The sequence below is a fragment of the Liolophura sinensis genome, chromosome 9 (assembly GCF_032854445.1).
Source record: "Liolophura sinensis isolate JHLJ2023 chromosome 9, CUHK_Ljap_v2, whole genome shotgun sequence".
In the NCBI taxonomy this organism is placed as follows: domain Eukaryota; kingdom Metazoa; phylum Mollusca; class Polyplacophora; order Chitonida; family Chitonidae; genus Liolophura; species Liolophura sinensis.
In genome coordinates, this window is record NC_088303.1 from 36676178 (window position 1) to 36696819 (window position 20642).

General features: G+C 40.4%; 1 protein-coding gene across 1 annotated transcript in view; it reads left to right on the forward strand.

Annotated features, from left to right (window-relative positions):
• The first annotated feature begins 21 nt into the window (after positions 1 to 21).
• Positions 22 to 20642, forward strand: part of LOC135475164 (zinc finger protein 236-like) — a 28544-nt gene continuing 7923 nt past the window's right edge. Inside the window, 20 exon segments of the mRNA XM_064754948.1 lie at positions 22 to 84; positions 1643 to 2073; positions 2928 to 3227; positions 4364 to 4500; positions 4751 to 4878; positions 6933 to 7090; positions 9341 to 9466; positions 10371 to 10535; positions 11043 to 11252; positions 11254 to 11274; positions 11775 to 12033; positions 12798 to 12995; positions 13927 to 14073; positions 14799 to 15048; positions 15708 to 15933; positions 16497 to 16697; positions 16931 to 17064; positions 18064 to 18209; positions 19456 to 19713; positions 20436 to 20620. Coding sequence (XP_064611018.1) covers positions 33 to 84; positions 1643 to 2073; positions 2928 to 3227; positions 4364 to 4500; positions 4751 to 4878; positions 6933 to 7090; positions 9341 to 9466; positions 10371 to 10535; positions 11043 to 11252; positions 11254 to 11274; positions 11775 to 12033; positions 12798 to 12995; positions 13927 to 14073; positions 14799 to 15048; positions 15708 to 15933; positions 16497 to 16697; positions 16931 to 17064; positions 18064 to 18209; positions 19456 to 19713; positions 20436 to 20620 — 3732 coding nt within the window. The 5' untranslated portion in view covers positions 22 to 32.

Genomic DNA, 20642 nt, shown 5'->3' on the forward strand with positions numbered 1-20642 from the left:
ACCGCCATATTTGTTAACATTTTCAGGGAATTATGTCCCTGGAAACGAACACCGAAAGCCATATTCAAGTTGAAAGTGTATCAGGTATGTCAAGGAAAGGAAATGAGATATTACTCCATCATAATAAGTGGAAAAAACAGTAATTAATGGTGGTGAAAATCAGCTGACGTTGTAGTTCCTTTTGGCCAACATTGCGCGCTCTGAACGATGGCGCAGTAATACCATCTAACAACAGGCGCAGATATACATTAACCTGGCGGCTGAATCTTTGCTCAGGAATCGTCACTTTGGCCTTATTTCCTCAACCGTGGAAATATAGTGAATCTCGCGGTTACATGTTAACTACACTAGCATGACTAAGGCTCGATTACAAGGCTGGACTTCCGCTTGAAGTTAATTTTACTCAGTCAAAATACGTTGTCATGAAGATTGAAGGAGGCGACTGGGCTATTTCCATTTGCACTCTAACTTTCCTATAAAACGTTTTCGATGTGTGTCATTTTTTCATTGACGCACTTATTTTTCCTGTGTGAAACTGACAGGTGACAAGATACTCAAACTTGTAGCTATGAACTAAGCTTTCCATCAGACGGATGTGTTTTCCAACATTTACCACAATAATGTGGAAACATTGAAGTAAACTAGACAGTGCATGTAGCGAAGTAGCCCCGAAAGACTCCCAACTCCTTTTCTTATACTGGCCTAGCGTCATTGGAGTCTGGACGCATACAATGTTAATTTTGTTATCAAGGAAGGTCCAGGCCGATTGTCTTTGTTATCGAACAAGTCTTGCGCAAATAAAAGGCACCAACCTAAACATCAGCTTTATGTACCCACCGCATCGCCACTGCACATCCTTCCTCGATTCAGAATAGATTAATTATAGCCATGAAGGCGCCCATGGTATACCCTAATCCGCGAATGCCACCATTTTCCCACCGCTCCTCTAAGAAGCAGGACGTGCGTAGTTCTTTAACATGGGGGTATTTGCGGAGGAGCATATACCGGGGAAGCCTTCATGGCAATAATAAATCTATTTTAAGTCGAGTAGACACGTATGGTCATATGACGTTAAACCCCAAGCACTCATTCACTCGCTCACTCGTTCACCAACGACGCTAGGCCAGTGTAAGGAAAGGAGTTGGGGTCTTTCGGGCTAGTGACGAAGCCATGTTACATGTATCTTCTTTTCCAGTCAGATTGTAGAATGTGTAAGAGTTGTAAAGAATAGGGTTAGTATTTAAATGTGAATTTCCACATGCATTGTGATGTAATTTTGTTCCCATGGTCACACGCTTTAAATGATTTTTTTTTGTGGTTTAAATTGAATGGGGAGATGTTCAATTTGCATTACAAAGAAAAACAGTGGAATAAGACGTTAATCATTTTAGATACTGTCATGTGTCACTGTTACAGATGAGATTTCTGCACTGCAGTATTCTCGGTTCATGCATTTTTGAAAGGACTTCGATACTTTGTTGTAAAACGGCCAGGTTTAGAACTTCCATTAGACCGCGTGTCGGGCCTGTAGCCTGTTTATACCACTACACCACTTATGTAGTTTGTGCTAGAATGTGGTTTTTAGACGTTTGTAAGACATTTATTGACTTGAACATAAATATTTAAATTCTGCCTATTTCAGTGGAGGAGTATGCCCAGTACTTGGCTCAGGTTCAATCTGTGGGGCAGGGGGTGGTGGAGGGAGAGACTGTTACTCTAGTACATGCTGCCGGGGAGCCAGACTGTCACCAGACAGTACTGGTCACCCAGCACGATGGCACCACTGACCTGGGTCAAGCCATTGAGGCAGTCACAGCCTCCAACCCCAATGCCACGGTGTATGTCACCCATCATGCCCTGGAAGGATCAGATGCGGATGCCCAATATGCCCGGGCCATGGGGCTGCAGCCGGGCACGGTCCTGGTGGCGCACACGGCGACGGATCTGGGGGCGATGGAGGGCCTGGATACAGAGACGCTAACAGCTATTCATCCCACGGGATTGTTCCTCTCCCAGGTGCCACAACCTGAGCCACAGCCTCTCAGCAGTCAGATCAAGAAACCAGTGGGAAAGGTGAGCTGTCGTATTTATTCTTCCCTTGCTCTGATTTACAACATCTCGACCACATACTGACCTCCATTTTTACCCTCACATGACCGTTTTGCAGCACTGTCGTCTACTAGCCAATTTATACTGTGGTGGTTTATGTATGTAAGAAAAAATTGCAACTAGATGTTATATATTTTTTAATTTTATAACTCCAAGCATGACGGAAGAAAAGAATTCAGCAACCTAAAATTCAATAAATAAAGGCTGTTGTTATAGGCAAATTGATGTTATAAATATTACTTTTGATGGCTTGGTGCTGAAACTTATTTTTTTCCAGTAGCATATCATGCTTAAAAATTTTTCCAAGAGTATGAGAATCAATTTTAAGGGAAATGTAAGGGGTGGTATCTCAAAAAGTACTACATGCATTGAAGTTTTACATGACTCAAGGGTGCTCTGTGTAAAATATCAAATTCAAGAGTTCAGTGCTTTATGTATTGAGCCGAAGTACCCTTGCTACCAAGTCTAAGTTATTGAACCAAACTACATGGTACAGTGTATTAGTCGCACAGGGTATTTCAAAATTCCTGTTTCATGTAGGCATTTTCGAATTTGACTGGTTTACTTCAAGTTGCAAGAAAGGTTTGTTTCCATTTCTTGTCATTTATTATTGGCCAGAAATACACGTTGATAGCTCATCTTAGATATATGACAATTTTTTTGCCCAAAGCGCTACTATAAGGCAGAGAAAAAACCCTCCTGAGGAAACCCTGAAGTTTCTATAGCGCCACAAGCAAGACTGAGGCCTGTAGTTGCTCATTCTTGAAAGAAGTTGTTTGGGTAAATTACATTTTTAATATGTCTGTGGTTTCTTTCAGGGCCCCTACACATGCGAAATCTGCTCAAAGGTGTTCAACAAATGGAACCAGCTCCAGAGGCATGTGAAGTCACACGATGAAGATAAACCGTTCCGTTGTCATCACTGCTCCAGCTCATTCAACATGGAGGACAATCTTCGGCTCCACCTGGCCACACACGTGGGAGAGAATGAGGAGCCAACATGCCCAGAGTGTGGCAAAAAGTTCTCGCGTATCGCCAGTCTGAAGGCCCACATCATGTTGCACGAGAAGGAGGAAATCTTGATGTGTCCAGAATGTGGAGATGAATTCAGTTTACAGGTAGGTCAGCTTCTGGTTTATGGGTCATATGCGCAGCTTGGTGGTCATTTTACAAAGATACATTCTTGATGTTTATGATGGTTCATTGTACAACTATATTTGTTGTCCCAATGTTGAGTAGCCAACCAATGTGAACAGGTGTAGAGATGTGTGTCTGTCCAGGCGGAAATGTAGACACTCAGTTTGAAATAGATTGAGTTGATGTACTGATGTACTCAATACTTTTGCTGGTTTGTGTATTAGAGTTGTTTCCCCTTGGTTTACTTGGAGTATTATTTTATTTGATTTATGTGATTGGTGTTTTACGCCGCACTCAAGAATGTTTCATTGACGATGGCCATGGTGGGAGGAAACTGGGCAGAGCCCGGGAGAAACTCAACGATGTGCAGGTTGCTAGAAGACCTTCACAAATACGTCAAGAAAAACAGCCAGCATGAGCTGGATTTGAACTCACAGCGACTACATTGGTGAGAGGCTCCTGGGTCATTGTATAAACACCTCGGCCACATAGGCCCGCCTGCAGTAATAAAGATTGAAATGTATGAGTTAGGCTATTACATTTATTTTTTATTTTTATGACCTCTGTGTGACCTCCATAGACCAGATCTGTTCTGCTATGAGCTCATCATGATGATCACTGGATGAACATTGGATAAAAATGAAATGTTTCTTCAATCTTCAGTAACAGTTGCATTAATATTATTGATGATGATCGGTGAATTTACTGGATATTTTCTCAAGGTAGTAACTTTTACTGTTTCTACACTGTCACTGTAAAAGTGTATGTTACAATGGGTTTTGGTTCACTTAGTCTAGTGGTTAGAGTGTCTACCTCAATGTTGGGAGACCTGGGATCAAACCCGGTTGGGTCATACCAAAGACTTTTAAAATGGTATTTCTTGTTGCGTTGACAGGCAAGAGCAAGGAAATGAGAACGGTTGGCCCAATGTCAGTAAAATGTGACTGGGTGGGATGTCAGTGACTGGTGTCTTTGGCATGATACTTTAGTTGTTGCAGCACCTTGGTGCCATGGACACCTGACGACTCCTCGTCATTATACGACCAATACAATTGTTAAGTTCGACGTAGAAATCCAAGCATACATACATAAATGGAGTATTAATGATGTGTTGTAGAGTCAGTTGGACCGTCACATTAGAGAGCACCGTGAGGAGCAGGAAGGAACGAGGACCTTTCCCTGCAGACAGTGTACCCAGGAGTTCCCACGCCTCACTCTACTGAGGGAGCATATGAAACAGCACTACCGGATCAAGTAAAACTTTATTAATGTCCAAGTGAATTCTTGACTTCCTTGTAAATGATCTAGCTGACACAGTTTCTGTTTAATCTAAGAAAGAAAAAATAACTCTTGAATGTGGCCTTAAACAACAATCAAATAAATAAAACATCAGGTGAAAATAGTCATTAATTGTTTGTATTCCTGTAAGTATTTTATGAAAGAAGCTTGTATAACAGACTTGTTTTGTTACCAGAGTTAAAACCTGTCGTTTGTTGGTTTGCAGATCATCGTTACACCATCGTTCCTACAAGCGCAATGTGGACCGCTCTGGCTTCAGCCATAAATGTCCCACCTGTGGTAAAACATTCCAGAAACCTAGTCAGCTGGAGAGACATAATCGTATACATACAGGTAAGTATGTGAAACTGTCCTGAATGATTGATGATGCCATTTTAAATCTGTGGAGACCCATTTAAAGTGACCTTAGATCTTTGGGCAATGTTCATACCCGCATAAAAAATTCAAATCATTGATGCACTGAAGTAGTCTTCTTTGTGTAGCAGTGAAAGAAATGTTAAAGATCTTACAGTCATGGAATAACATATGTTCTTGCATGTAAATTCATCATTACACCATGCCAAATTAACTTGTTTTACGGGCGGAATAAATCTTTTTTTTTTTTTCGAGATCTGACGTTAGCCAGTGTCTCTTTAGTGGCAAGGCAAGGTCTGCGCGAGCGAAGCTACATATACTCTTGCAAACCGAGTCACTTGATTGTGTCACCTGCCACAAAAGTTGATCCAAACATTTGAGTATTGCAGGAAAAATTGAGTAGAGATCTGTAGATATCTGTACTAGGAGTAGAAGTTTGAAAGCTATTCTATATTTTTAAGTGAACAGTGTTTTATTTTAAAACATTAAAGTGTAAAACATTTTTTTTAGGAGGGTCCAGAAAGGTCTTTGCACTTCCGTTTTGACGGTCTTTGCTCATGTTTTAGAAAAATCATTGACCTAGTTCTTGTTCCGTGCCATCCATTAAATAAACTTTTAAACTCTAATCTTTCCTTTTAGAGGTTACAGATTATTGCTAGACAAAACAGGCCTACTTGTTGTATTCTTGTGTGACAGAAGCCAAGTTTAAGTGTTGGGCTTAAACTTGGCACAAAGTCACATTCAGAGAAACATTTACCAGACCAGGGAAATAGGAGCCCCACACCCTTTGTAAGATGATCTGTGCCACAGATATGTAACTGAACTTTTTGTGCTTGAAGGGTTGTAAAGGCTTGAATTAATCCGTTCCTTGAAACTTTGCTTGATTGTGATATGAGAAAATGTGACGGTGTCTGGGACCTGTGTTGGTTTGTGGGAGCTATTTCTTTGATGCGCATTTCCATGGCTAAATCTAATAAAGGGGATGTTTAGCAGTCATTTTTAAGGCGCGCGATTGCGCTTACACCCCTTGGTGCACGCAAGCATTCAGCAGGGAGCTCATTTAATTGCACCTTAAACTCTTGAGTAGAAATTTTTTTCATTAGAACAGGTGAAGTGCAACTACATCCGGGCAGACAAAATGTCTCTGAAAGGATATTTTCAGGAGGTGAACAACTCACAGCATGAGTGTGTTGTTTTTTTTTTACTCCTCAACTGTCAGGAAAATCTTGCGGGCGATCGTCCATCACCGTCAGATTGCATGTGCTGAAGTGACTGGCTCCCCGTCATCAGGGGCAGAGAATCCTGTAGCAAGCATAATGACACATGGTGTAGGCATTAGTCATTTAAAGTTGTCAGACTACAAGTTTGTCGATCAAACGTGCTACTCAACTTCAGCCATACATAGTCATTTGTATAATTTTCATCAGTACAATATTCATCTGGAAGGAACTTCCTCAGTGGATATGAAGGTAATAAAGAGACATTGTAACTGTTACACATGTCGGGTATTAATGCAAGTTGGAACTACATGTATCTACTAATAGGTGTTCTGCATGCCCTTCCAATGTTCACTGACCTAGCCCTTGGGCTCTAGTTTTAAAATAAAACTTGAAAAACATCTTATTTGTGGAAAATGTGTAATATCTCAGTTATTTTTCCTGTTGAAAACATATTTACATGATCGGAATGTCTTGAAAAACAGGAAATTCATAAAAACATCATGATCTTACAAAATGAAAAGGTGGATCTTCAGGTGTGTTTACATTCCATTTTGGGTGTTTTAGTGTCTGCTCGTCTGTAAAACGCAGAATTGGTGTCGCCTTATGATGCATTTCTAACACTTTCTGTAAAAGGTTTTTAAAACCATTTTACCAACAAAGAAAAAAAAACATGAAACGTAAAGGAACACCAAAACAGTTACACGGTTAACTTCAGGAGTTGCGTGGACCTGATTCGTAATAGGTAGTTAATTTTCCTGTGCCAGAGCTCCCAGATCCTTGCATCAAATTTATTAGTCTTGCTGTGATTTACAGGAGAAAGACCGTTCAAGTGTACAATGTGTGAAAAGGCATTTAACCAGAAGGGTTCCCTACAGATTCACATGACTAAACACACAGGAGAGCGACCTTACATCTGCGACTTCTGTGACGCGGCCTTCTCCCAGAGAGGTAACCTAAGGGCACACATAAAGGTATGTCGTACAATCGCACACGGGGGCTCAATCCATGGTACAATAAGCTCTGATATGGCAGAGTTTGTATATCGATAACAACTTCGGATTTATTAGTTCACAATGTTTCGAGGCATGTTGTTTCGATGTACATTCTATCGTCGCTGTCATATTAAAATGTACATCAAAATGGTGCCAACTAATAATTGAAAAGTATCTAAATAGAAACCCTGTGATGTTCACGACCCCTAAGAGCCAGTTACATTGACCTATGATATAAGATATATACATTAACAAAATCTTCTAAAAGGTATAAAAACAAGGAAACTGGAAATGTTTTGGAACAGTTCATGCATGAGGAGACTCGTGGCTTTTCTGAAGCTTAGCAGATGTGACTTGTGACATCGCGAAAAAAGTGTATAAAATGTACTTTTTGTCTTGTTTTCACGGTAGCCACGGAACCCATCTCTGAAATAAAAATCTGTATTTTTGATGATGCAATCTTAATCATATTTTCTGCTAAACCATCACACAATGGGGCATCCAAAACTTCAGCACTGTCGCGAACAATTAAAAGAAATCCCTCATTCAACTGAAGAAGTTTCCAAAGCAAATCAGGGGTTCATAAAAGTCCTCTGGACGAGCAGGTGTTTGGTCCGTTGATTGAATAAAAAACTCCATAACTTTGCACTTTGCAGTATCAACTAGGAGGCCAGCTTTGAGGTTGTTTCTGGAAAGAAACATTCCAAATTTTAAATAAACTCAGTTTGAACATATCCAAAGTTCTGTGAAGCAACCTGTTCGCTTCACGAGTTATCTCTTTTTTGCAGAAATCTTTATGACCCTCTGCATTGATTAGATTTAAGAAGGCAATTTTTGGAAGCATGGAGGTGTATGAAATCAAACATGACACATAGTAAGCTTCTTTGGTCTCAACCAAATTGGTCCTCACGAATAATTTGACCGTCTGCGATTTCCCATCATTCTGTTTTTGACATTAGCTAGTGACTGCATGTGAGCGCAAGCAGTCTGGCTGATTTCCTCCCCCTGACGTTAGATGGCGCTAATATCTTCAGCTCCTTTCAAAGCAAGCATGCAGTTTGCCCCTTTGGTTTCGTTTTTGAGAGTCTGAAGTTTGATAAATGGCCTATAGCAGCTAACTTAAAAATTGCTCTGCCAGATATGAACATTTACTAGTGATATCGATTCGCTGTAAAAGCTTGCTTTTTGTTCAAAGACTGAACATGGAGGTGTGTCCCAGTTAGGACTTCAGGCCGTTGAGACGCAGCCATATTCATCGCAGGAAAAGTGACAATTCATTGATACATAAAGGAGCATTGTATTTTATTTCTTTAAATATGTAGCCTCTATTTTAAGGTCATTATACAGTAGTTAATACTTCATGGGGTAAATCACTATTTGTGGGTCTCTTAATTTTCTCATTACCATTGGCTGATTTTCACGGTAAATTTCATGTGATTAGTACCCTGTTAAAAAGTCAAATCAGATTTCGTTTGAACGGCTTTTGTTGATTGAAATCTTTGGTTATTTTGACAAGTAAGGATAATATCTCAGGAGAATTTAGATAATGCACAATACAGAGAGTTCATCTGGATGCACTATTCAGATTATTTTCTAGTATACATTTAAAGTGTTGCTTGAATTTTGATTTTCTCAAATGTTTTTTTCTATCTTTCGATCGTTTTTGACACGTCCTTTGACACACTTGGAGTGACAACCACATAATCCATAAGCCATAAATGCTTGACCATTCTCTCTTCATTTATGACTATTGAAGATTTTTTAAAAGTCATGTCAAGTCCAAGTGCTCATGTGAGTTTCAGTCAATCTAGACTGATGTATTCTGGACAGGTCTTCACACTTCACTGGACTGGTATCCTGAAATACATGGAACAGTAATTGCCATGTGTGCTGATTATCAGTTTGCACTTTGCAGTATCAACTTGGAGGCCAGCTTGAGTTTGTATAAAATTCAGTGATAATTATTTTAAACAAGGAAGTATAATAACATACAAAAATATTCAATTTTAGTATTTAGGGTCGGCCGAAACAACCGCCCCCCCCTCAATTTCTGTTTTTTTTTTCTGAAAAACACTCAGTTTCACCTAGAAAGTGTTGGTCGTTATATGAAAAAAAATGTGCAAATACAGGTTAATACACTATTGTCACTTTGTATGAACCCCTGCAAATACAGGTTAATACACTATTGTCACTGTCATGGATTAACTCTCTTCTGTTTTCTGTCGCCAGCGAGTTCATCCTATGGTGTCTGAGAAAGATCCCAGTGACTTGTATCGTTGTGAAGAGTGTACATGTGTGTTCAGAAAGCTGGGCAGTCTTAATGCTCACATCAGCCGCATGCATGTTGAGCCAACGGTAAGATCAGATTCTTATTGCTGATGTGGTGACTGTGTTGTGTTTGTACTACAATAATCTGATATGATTTTTAGGAAGAAATCTCAAGGCTTCTCGCGTTTGGCCAGGGAACTACACGTAGACTGTTCAAATCCAACTCTGGCTAGGTGAGCTGTAGTCCTCCTGCAGTAGTGTGAGCAGAATTTAGATAAGTGAGAAACACTGATGCCAGGTGCAAGTTCAGTCAGAGCCTTTTAAATTTCCCACACTCGTCGTTCATAGGGCCTTGATGACAACAGCGCTCCTAGCAGAACACCGTTCATTGTAGACCACGTGCCCTCCACCAGTATGGTATGGATATCTCTGCATCAGGCACTGGAAGATTTGTTTGTACCTTGCTTGTGGCCTGTAATTTACCTAAGTCATTGTGGTTTACTTCACCCATAAAACTGACCTTAAAAACTTAAAGTGAAAATTCTTGAGTACAGTGTTACACAAGAATCAATGACCGGCCCCGATAGCACAGTTGGTAGAGCGTCTGCTTCAGAAGCGGTAGATCCAGGGTCAATCCTGGGTCGAGTCATACCTAAAACCTTACGTGTCTAAGACCTTCCTCGCTTGGTGTTCAGCATAAAGGGGATAGTGCAACGACTGGTTGACCCATGTCAGTATAATGGCTTGGGCAGGACGTCTTACTTGCCTTCGGTTAGGCATCTCAGTGAGGCAGCACTAGATAAAAATCCGTCCTGCAACAAGGAGGGACATAACATGCACTCTAAGGATTCCTTCCTCGTCATAAGACTGAAAAATTGTTAAGTATGACGTTAAACCCCAAGCACCCACTCGCTCACTCACTCACTCACAAGAATCAAATAAATAAAAAAAAAAAATCTAAGAGACTTGTCTGATTGATGTCGTTCCCCAGGAGCTGCCTACTCAGGTAGAGATGCGGCGTGTAGCTGACCCAGGCAAACAGGTGACAGATGTGATAGAGCAGCTCCTGCAGCTCTCTGGCAACAATGAGACAGACGATCCCACAACGGACCAACCACTGGAGGCAGATGAAGCTCACTCCCAACAGCTCGCTCAAGTCAGTGCATCAGTCAAATATGGGGTTTGCTTCTTACCTTGTGTCATGTGCCACTTTACTCAGTAAATCTGCAAAACTTTAAGTTCTGCTAATATCGTAATATGTATATTTTATAGTGAAAATTCAGTTGATAACTCACTTAGGTTACCCACACAGAAATTTAAAACAACATGTGTAGTGTTTGGATTTTACAAATCAACAAAACATGTTGTATGTGGTTGTGTTATAAATCAGTGTATGGAGAATATTATATTAACAGCTTACTTGTCACTTACTGCTTAGTTGCATAAGAATATTAACGTGGTCACACACACACACACACACACACACAAATGCTTACTTGACCAGTGGTTTTAAACTAATTTAATCAAACCTGGTGTACGTGTATATATCTGCAGTTGTTGAGGGATAGCTTGTCTTTTTTCCACATTGATCCATACATATAAAGGCATTGTGGGAGTAAAATCAGGCTTATGCCTTGTACATATGTGAATTTCTTTGTTCTAGGTCGGTGATGTGGCAGAGAAGGCAAGACAAGCATCTGATATACTGCAGCAGGCATTAGAGAATAGCGGGCTGACCCACACCTCTGCTGCATCAGGCACCAGCACAGTGATTAACTCTGCCATTGCCTCTATAGCCGGGGACGGGGGTATTCCATCAGGCACTGCAGTCACTTCCACTCTGCAGGTGCACGATTCTGCCACAGGCACCGTGAAAGCGTCACGTTATCAGAAAGGTAATGGGAGTGGACTTCTTAAATTAAGTATGAATGAATGGTTAGGGCATAGCACTATGTGAGCCATGTCATGGTGATGTGAAGTTTAAATTGCTGAGTAAAGGAATCTGAAATGTTATGCTCTTCTAATAGCTGTAAGAACATCCCTGAGAAATTCTTTGGCCAAAACCTGACCCTATTAGAAAAAGTTGAGTTGATTGGTAGATATTGCTTTTTTTGCTGTTCTATTCTGCCTAATTGGGAACTACTAGCCAAAATCACTGTAAAATGTTAGAGTTGGGTTGTGTTTAAAAATTTATATATATATATATATATATATATATATATATATATTGGTGGCTAAATAAATGACAAGCAACTCTTGTTTTTGTACACATAGTTCACAAGTACACAAGCTCAATATACATTGTAAGCTGTGTTTTTGGCGCAAGCCCGTTCTAGCAGCATGGAAATGTTAGTTCCAAGTATGAATGGTATCTTGTGACACATTGTTCTTATAGGTGAATGGTATTCGCTGGCACCAGTGCACATACTGCAGTAAGGAGTTCAAGAAGCCCAGTGACTTGGTACGGCATATCCGTATCCACACTCATGAGAAGCCCTACAAGTGTACTCAGTGCTTCCGTGCGTTTGCTGTGAAGAGCACCTTGACAGCTCACACTAAAACCCACACGGGCGTTAAGGAGTTCAGATGTCCAGTCTGTGATAAACATTTCTCTACACAAGGCAGTCTTAAGGTGCATCTCCGCCTTCATACAGGTCAGTGATAGCTCGTGTGCTCTGAATGCAGCTACTGTTTCACATCTAAGGTTAAAACATTGTTTAGCACTGAGAGGTCAGAGCAAGGAAACAGGACTGGTTGGCCCAGTGTCGTTATAACGGGGCTGAGTGTCATGTCAGGTGTCTTCGTCATGATACTTTAGTATGGGCAGCACTTTGGGGGAATTGACTCGCTCTGCGACAATAAGATACAATATATGTACAGACACCAAATGACTCTTCATTGTCGTATGATTGAAAAATTGTTTGATTTAAAACCCCAAGCATATAGACATATATTGTCAGGTACATAACCAGGTGCAAATACAACTGACAGGAATGAAGTACTCTTGAGTATGATGTAATACTTCGGTCTGTTATGTTTTTAGCGTGGGTTGATAATCACATGCATCAGCTTTACTTTCAGAGTAAACTTGGAGTTATTTCCCTTTAACCGTTACATGTATATATGAAGGCACATACATCTACTGCTTCCCTCTTAGATTTAGAGTCCATAAATTGAGGGATAATATGTAATCTAACATGGCATTCTGTTATGATGCACTTCACAGGTAAACTGAACATTAACTTTTGATAATTAATAAAAAAAAATCACTTTTTTTTTGTGTGTGAAGCACAAGTCAATGTTGCAAATGTGTGAAATAATCCTTTGCGTTGCTCAGTGATGTCACAAATAAAACTAAACTGTCAGGCATATTGAGCCCTGATCGATTTCTGTGTTTTTCTTTGTGTTAATTTCTCAGGAGCCAAGCCGTTTGATTGTCCTGAATGTGACAAAAAGTTCAGGACCTCGGCCCACCTGAAGAGCCATATCCAGTCCCACTACAAGGACGGAGCCAGCGTTCCTCGTACTCTGAGACGCTCGCCCAGACGAGCCTCCAAACCAGACGTGGCTATCCCAGACATACCACTACAGGAGCCCATTCTCATCACAGACACAGGTGAGGGTCATGAGTGTCACCCAGAATTGTTAGGATTTCATGAGCCATTTGGAATTAAACAATGTTTTGCAAAATATTGAATGCTGAAATATGGGGTGCAAGAGATATTTATTTTCTTACCTCAAATGCCTTTTTACGAAGGGCACTAAAACTGCACAAATTGGAGAAAACAGAAGTACAGATGTATAACACACCACTTTTTAGTTCACCTTCACAAAGTACAAAATGCAGACGTAGGTTATGTCTTACCCCGAGTATCAGCATCCTGCAAGAGGGAAAGCAATGCTTGTTGTACCATTGTTAATTTGCTGTGGACATATTAGATACAGTAAAGTACAGTGTGTTTGTATATTGTGTATTAGAATCAATATTTACAATATTTCACGGGTGGTACCTCAGAAAGTACTGCATGTATTGAACTGAGATATTACATGCTATAGAGTACAATAACATGGTTGTTGTCATCCATCGCTGATTCACTCTGGTCATAGCATATACCCTTCCATATGTATTTAATAGGTGCCTCCGTGGCTCAGTCAGTTATCGCGCAAGCGCAGCGTAATGACTCCGGAGCCTCTCACCAATGCGGTCACTGTGAGTTCAAGTCCAGCTCATGCTGGCTTCCTCTCTCGCTGTAATTGGGAAGGTCTTCCAGCAACCTGTGGATGGTCGTGGGTTTCCCCCGGTCTGTGCCCGGTTTCCACTTGAGTGCGGCGTAAAACATCAATCAAATAAACAAATTAATATGTATTTAATAATTTTTGGCCTGAATTATGGACCCAGACCAACCCCCAGCTTCAAAGCTCTTCTGTGGCTCTGCAGAGATATTGACCATCAACCAATAGAGCTGCTTGCTGCAGCAAAAAATTTGTGTATGGACGTATTATTTTGCATGAAATGATTAACATTTGGATTTTGTTTTGTTGGTTAGGGTTGATACAGCAGCCAGCACGTAACACCATGTTTCAGCAGTACCTAGGGGAATCTAGCAGCATGGACCGGCCGTACAAATGTGGTTACTGTCAACGCAGCTTCAAAAAGTCCAGTCACCTCAAACAACACATCCGTTCTCACACAGGTACAGCTGCATGGGACACAGTGTCGATGCTGAACAACATCCTCTTAAGGGATATTGGCCTCAGATAGTGAATTTTTAACTTCTACCACTCATGGTTGTTGAAGACAATGTGTTTTCCACCAATATGACATACAAGTTTGTACAGTAAAAAAGTGAAAGTTTGTCAGTAACTGGCCAATGTTTCGTGGATTCCAGCTTCCTCCACCGAGAAATATTGACCAGCATGAAATGTGTGTTCTAGTCTTGAGTACAGCCTTAGACAGCCATGAATCAGTCATTCAGTGTCCCATTCCACTTCATTGGTGTTAATGCTTTCTTCACGATTTATGTCAGTATTACAGGTGTTATTCTCATGTTATCAAAAGTTGGGTGGTCTTTAGCCTGGTTTCCATAACTGGTATAAAACCTATCCATTGTTGTATAAATGTCAACCGCAATATGTGTTTTATTATTACTGATGTGAACTACCCTATTGCTGATGTGAACTACCCTATTACTGATGTGAACGACCCTATTATTGACCCTATTACTGATGTGAACTACCCTATTACTGATGTGAACGACCCTATCACTGATGTGAACTACCCTATTATTGACCCCATTACTGATGTGAACTACCCTTTTACTGATGTGAACTACATGTACTACATTACTGATATGAACTACAACACTACTGATGTGAACTACTTTTGCATTACTGATACGAGCTGTTTCTACTGTTTCAGGAGAGAAGCCATACAAATGTTTGACCTGTCTGAAGGCTTTTGTGTCTAACGGTGTCCTGAAGGCCCACATTCGCACCCACACGGGGATGAAGGCATACAAGTGTCTGATCTGTGACTGTACCTTCACTACCAATGGCAGTCTCAAGCGTCACATGTCCACGCACAGCGAAGTGCGGCCGTTCATGTGTCCTTACTGCCAAAAAACATTCAAAACCTCAGTCAACTGTAAGAAACACATGAAAACACACAGGTGAGTTTCCATGGCATATACTCAGATACCTTAAGTCATGGGCATTGAACAGTTGCTGTGATGAACACTTGATCGACGGTGAAGATGTGTTCAGTGCAATTAAATGAATGTCAGTATAGCTGTTGAATAATCTGTATGCATGTATGCTTTTGTGAAAAAGATAACGTCCCTTTTCTTGAAGATGAAGTTCCCAAGTTAAGGTGGACCCAGCTTTAATTTAGACCATTGTCTCTTAGCCAATGGGGTTTGGAGTCGGGTAGATTGTGAAGTACTGCAGTGGGTCAACTGCAGTTTCATATGCTAGCTGCTGTCATTTGTGTGAGGCATGTGCACATTTGAACAGTATATGCAAAACATTAGATCAGGCAAATTAAACACCATATTTGTACTTGCTATTATAAGTATGCTATGCTGTGTTTTGTGAGTGATGTTAATACGAATAGGTTGCTTGTTATGGCCTGTGCTTTCCATATACAGATGCGAGATGAAAAAAGCTCCTAAAAATGTTTTATGTGACTGAAAATTTCCCCCAAAAGAAGTGCTTTTGTAGAAGCAGATAAATGTGAAAAACTATCTGTTAAAACGTCACATACTGTTCTGTCCATTTTAAATTATGCATTTGCCTGGTCATTAATGGTCGTGACTTTCTTTACCTGTAGACAAGAGCTGGCTATCCAGGCCATGCAGGAGGGGCGTGACGGGCAGGGTGATCTGGGAGAAGACGGGGCGGAGGGACTGGAGCAGACCACCACAACTGAGCTGACCTCCCTCACCCAGGGGGATCTGACCACTACCACAACCTTGTCCTCAGAAATTGGTCAGCAGTCTATACTACAGGAGGCCCTCAACCAGACCATAGATCAACAGCTCACACTCACTTCTCAGGTACATGTGCTACACACTGACACACAGTGTTCTCATGGACTGGCAGGGAATAATAGTCAACACAGTAAAGCACTTAGGATTTTGTGGAAGTTTTTATGAATTGATCGTCCTGCTGTATGATCTGGAGTGCCGAGGACGTTTACTGGTAGTTTTATAGAGTTTCACGTGACTTTTCACCAACTTACATGTAGTACAGCAGAATGATCACGTGTTGAAAATTTCCATGGTGAATTAAATGTTTATATAATGTTGCTGTAGTTTTTTCAAGCAGGGAAATACAACTTTTGTTATTACACTTTTGGCCCTGGAGAGCCATTATATTTTGACATGAATGTTTTTCATATTTTGAAGAAAGTCATTGTTTTTTTGTGAATAGAAGATTTCATGTTGACGTTTGAGTACCAAAAATTGAAAAACATAACCAGATGCTAGTTATCTTTGACCTAGCTCAAACAGTATTGGGATGTTCGGTTCTATGAAATTTCCTATGTGACATCAAACAGTCTTCCACTGAAGCCAAAGAGAGGTGAAGTGATGTTGATGGATTCTTGGTTTCATTTTAGGTTTTCAACCCCCAGTCTCTACATCAACAGAACTTAGACCAGCAATCTCTTACTCAGCCAAACTTAGGGCAGCAGTCACTCAACCAGCAAAATCTAGGTCAGCAGAATTTAGACCAAACAAATCTTGGTCAGCAATCTTTTACTCAAAGCCTGCTGGGAACACAGTTTGGCGCCTTCAACCAAAACCAGTTCACAGTTCAGGTAAGAGTAATGAGCACTAAGGGGAGATAACTTTTCAGAATCATCTTTTCTTGGTGCACTACATGCACTTAGGTTTTTTGTTCTATTCATCAGCTGGCATATAGTCAACGTTTTTTTGATTCTGTGTTCATTTAGAATTCAGTATTTGTTTAGCAGCTTATGACCAGACTCCGATAATGCAGAGGGTGTAATAATGATATTGTTTTGTAAATTATTTGTGTTTATATTTTCAGGGGAATCAGTTACCACAGGCTATTGATATCAACACGCTAACTCCCAGCCTCAGTCAACCTACCAGCGTTTCTGGGAATAATAATATTGCTACCTCTCTAGCTAGTACTTCCATGCAGAACATACTACAGACCAGGTAAGCCCTGGCTCTTTTTCCCTACGGGATAGCAATTCTCGGTGTGCATCCCGACATATCTGAGTTTAGGGGAAAATAAACAACAGCATGTGACACAATGAAACCTTTGGCAGTCTTGCACAATTCAGTGAATTACAACTAATAAATAAAACATTCATACATCCTCCAAAGAAAATGAGTGTTTTGAAAAAAAACATCTAGTTGGCAGGTATGTCAGTCAGTTAAATTTTATTTTTTAAGAGAGGTCATTTACTTAATGAGGGGCCAAGGGTAAGACAACATGGACTTTTGTGTGATGTGGTAGGACAATAGGGGTGTCTCAAGTCCAAACTCTTTAATTGCTTAAGGTTAAAAAAGGCCAACTGTGTCATTTTGCCAGTCAATAATGTTAGGCAACTGTTTTGATCACATTTATTATAATGTGAGTGTCTGAAAAGAGTTTCACCAAAAGTATTGACAAACACTGTAAAAACTCGAGGAGCTGGGCATTTGTGAACTTGTTTTTAATTGTGCCCCAGGAGACTGGTGATCAGGTAATCAGGTAACATGATACAGTAGAACTGTTTTTACTTTTAACAAGTCCGCTTCGGGAGCGGTAGATCCAGGATCAATCCTTGATCGAGCCACACCTAAGACTTTAAAAGAGGAAGTTGTAACTTCCTCGCTTGGCGTTCAGCATGAAGGGGATAGTGCAACGACTGGTTGACTCGTATCAGTATAATGGCTCGAGCGGGGCGGCTTACTTGCCTTCGGTAAGTCGTCTCAGTGAAGTAGCACTAGATAAAAGAGCGGTGGAAATCCATCCTGCAACAAGGAGGCACATTACACGTACATGCACCCTAATGATTCCTTCGTCGTCATATGACTGAAAAATTGTTGAGTACGACGTTAAACCCCAAGCACTCACTCATTCACTCACTTTAAACAACAAAAGAACTTTAAATGAATTAGTTGAAGACGGGTTGTTGACGTATGCAATGCTTGTATGTTGTTTGACAGAGAAGCTGAGTACAACAGTTACAGCGCTGTTTCTCCTGAGGCTAACCAGGCTGATGGAGATGATGGGAAGAGGTTTGTGTGTCAGTACTGTCAGAAGGCCTTCAAGAAGTCTAGTCATCTCAAACAACACATCAGATCACACACAGGTCAGTAGCTAAGGGCTGTCTGCAGCTTCTGTGGGCAAATTTGGGTTTAAACCTGATTTACTGATTATGAGTCAGGTATTAATTTCAGTTCTACATCATTGCTTATATCAATTCATCCATGCTTCGCAATTTGAATGGATGTGCTGTCTCACTGAATGTATATGGCTGAAGACACCAACCATGACACAACACCATGTCACAGCATACTACATGTAATACTACGCAGACTGAGCATAGAAGCTTTAAGCATCAAAGCCACATATATAGTTTCAGGGTGATTTGTTTGATTGAACTCCGATTTTGAACATCCCCGAGCCACGTGTAATTACAGAGTAATGTCCCTTGGTAGTGTGATGTCATAACGTAATAGCATGGTTGTTCAAATCTACACCTTGGTGGTTTGTTGATGGACTTATCAGGCTAACTAGTACATCTATCAGTCTAAATAACATGAACAAGGTTGAAGCCTTACCTCTTTCGGGTCTGGAATTTCAGACTTGGTATATGGAATCTTTCCATGGGCAAATTACATTCCTATGTGAAATGAGATTAAAATTAAATTTGTGCTTTTTTCTTGGCCGCACAGAAATGATGAGTTTAATGAACTCTTCAAATTTAAATGATTTGTCTGGTTTTTATTAGGCTTCTCCTTTTAGGGTAGAGATAACAAGTGAAAAAATTGAATTCCAAGTGAAATGGCACTTAATAAAGTCATTTATTTTATTATTGTTTTCGCCATACTCAAGAACATTTCACTGACCTAACAGTGGCCAGCATTGGGATGGGAGGAAACCACAACCATCTGCAGGATGCTGGGATATTAATATACAAGTAACACAGCTATGTGTAAGATGAAGCATTGCAGTTTAAGGCAGGTTTTTCAGATTTGTTATGCTGGCTTTCCTGGTGTAAATCTACACTTGTGGGGTTACTCAAATCAAATGTGTCAGTAGTTTTGGTAACAGTCTGTTGCACAGTACCAGTAGTGTGTGAATGTGTCATTACAGCTTTAATCTCATTTACTTTGTTCGCTTAGCAATATTGTTAATGGTGTCAGATTGTCCTTCCTTTTTTCACCTGCTGATCCCAGCTGAATGGAATGGAATCAAAAGTTGGCTAGATATGCCTTTGATACTTCGTATGTTTTAGTGGGAAATGATGTAATCATAAGTTAATCCATGGAGCTATTTTACCTAGAATTATCTGTGGTGGATAGTCGTTAACCGGAGCATTACCCGTGTTACAGGAGAGAAGCCATACAAGTGTGTGACATGTAAAAGGAGGTTTGTGTCAACAGGTGTGCTAAAGGCTCACCTGAGGACACACACAGGTGTGAAGGACTTCAAGTGCTCAGTGTGTAACACCCAGTTTACCACCAATGGCTCCCTCACCAGGCACATGGCCATGCACAACAGCCTGCACCCGTTCAAATGTCCGCTCTGCCCAGAGGTGTTCAGGACAGCTATTAACTGCAAGCGCCATCTGCGCACTCACAGGGAGACAGGTGAGTCACATGCGTATATATGCTGGTGTCTGGGGACCTTTTGAAAAAATAGTATATTTCCATCTAAGGGTCAGGGGAAATGAACAGTGGGTCAGGACATAATAGTTTTTGTGTCAGTGTTTAGGAAATGATTATGAAAATAAATATACCTGGAAAACTTTGCTGGTTTATGAAAAAGCATGGTTCAGTAGTCATCTTGTAACATTTAGAACACATTTTGTGTTGATGTTGAATATTACATGATCAGGGTAACAGTTTGAAAAGCCTTTGATTACATATGGATTTTTATTGAAGTCTGGACAAGGTAAACTTACGTAAAATTGTATTTTTTGAGAAGTGATGACATGAACAAAAATTGTCTTAAGGAGTAGGTCAAAGAAGAAACTCTAACTTTGATGACCATACAATTTTGAAGGATGGATAACACGATGTGCTTTCGATAGTTTTGTAATGTTATGTTATCGTTTTTGAGGTTTCACCTTGATACAAAACAGTTTGACATGTTGCAGTTTTTATACAGAATAATGCTAAATTGAAGAGGGACAAAAATCTGGCAGCATCTTTTTTTTTTTTTTTAATATGGTTTAATGATCTTTTATTTCATTGTTTTCATTATTAATAAAAATCATTTATCAGGCCTGTAAATGCAATGAATTCCTATAGGCATCTGAATTGAAATAACCAAATTGATAATGATTATGAGGTTCGTGTTCGTCCAATAGGAGGAGAGGATCAGGAAGAAGAGCAGAACAGGAACCGTCCCCGCTGGTCACGCTCTCTCAGCGTCATTCAGATCACAGACGAAGAGGCAGCAGCGCTTTCTAAAACACCCGACAAAAACATCTCTGTTTCCGAGAAAATACTGCTGGAGTCGGCATCAGAGAAGAACCGCATCAGTGAAGTCAAGGTAACATTTTGTCGCGTCATAC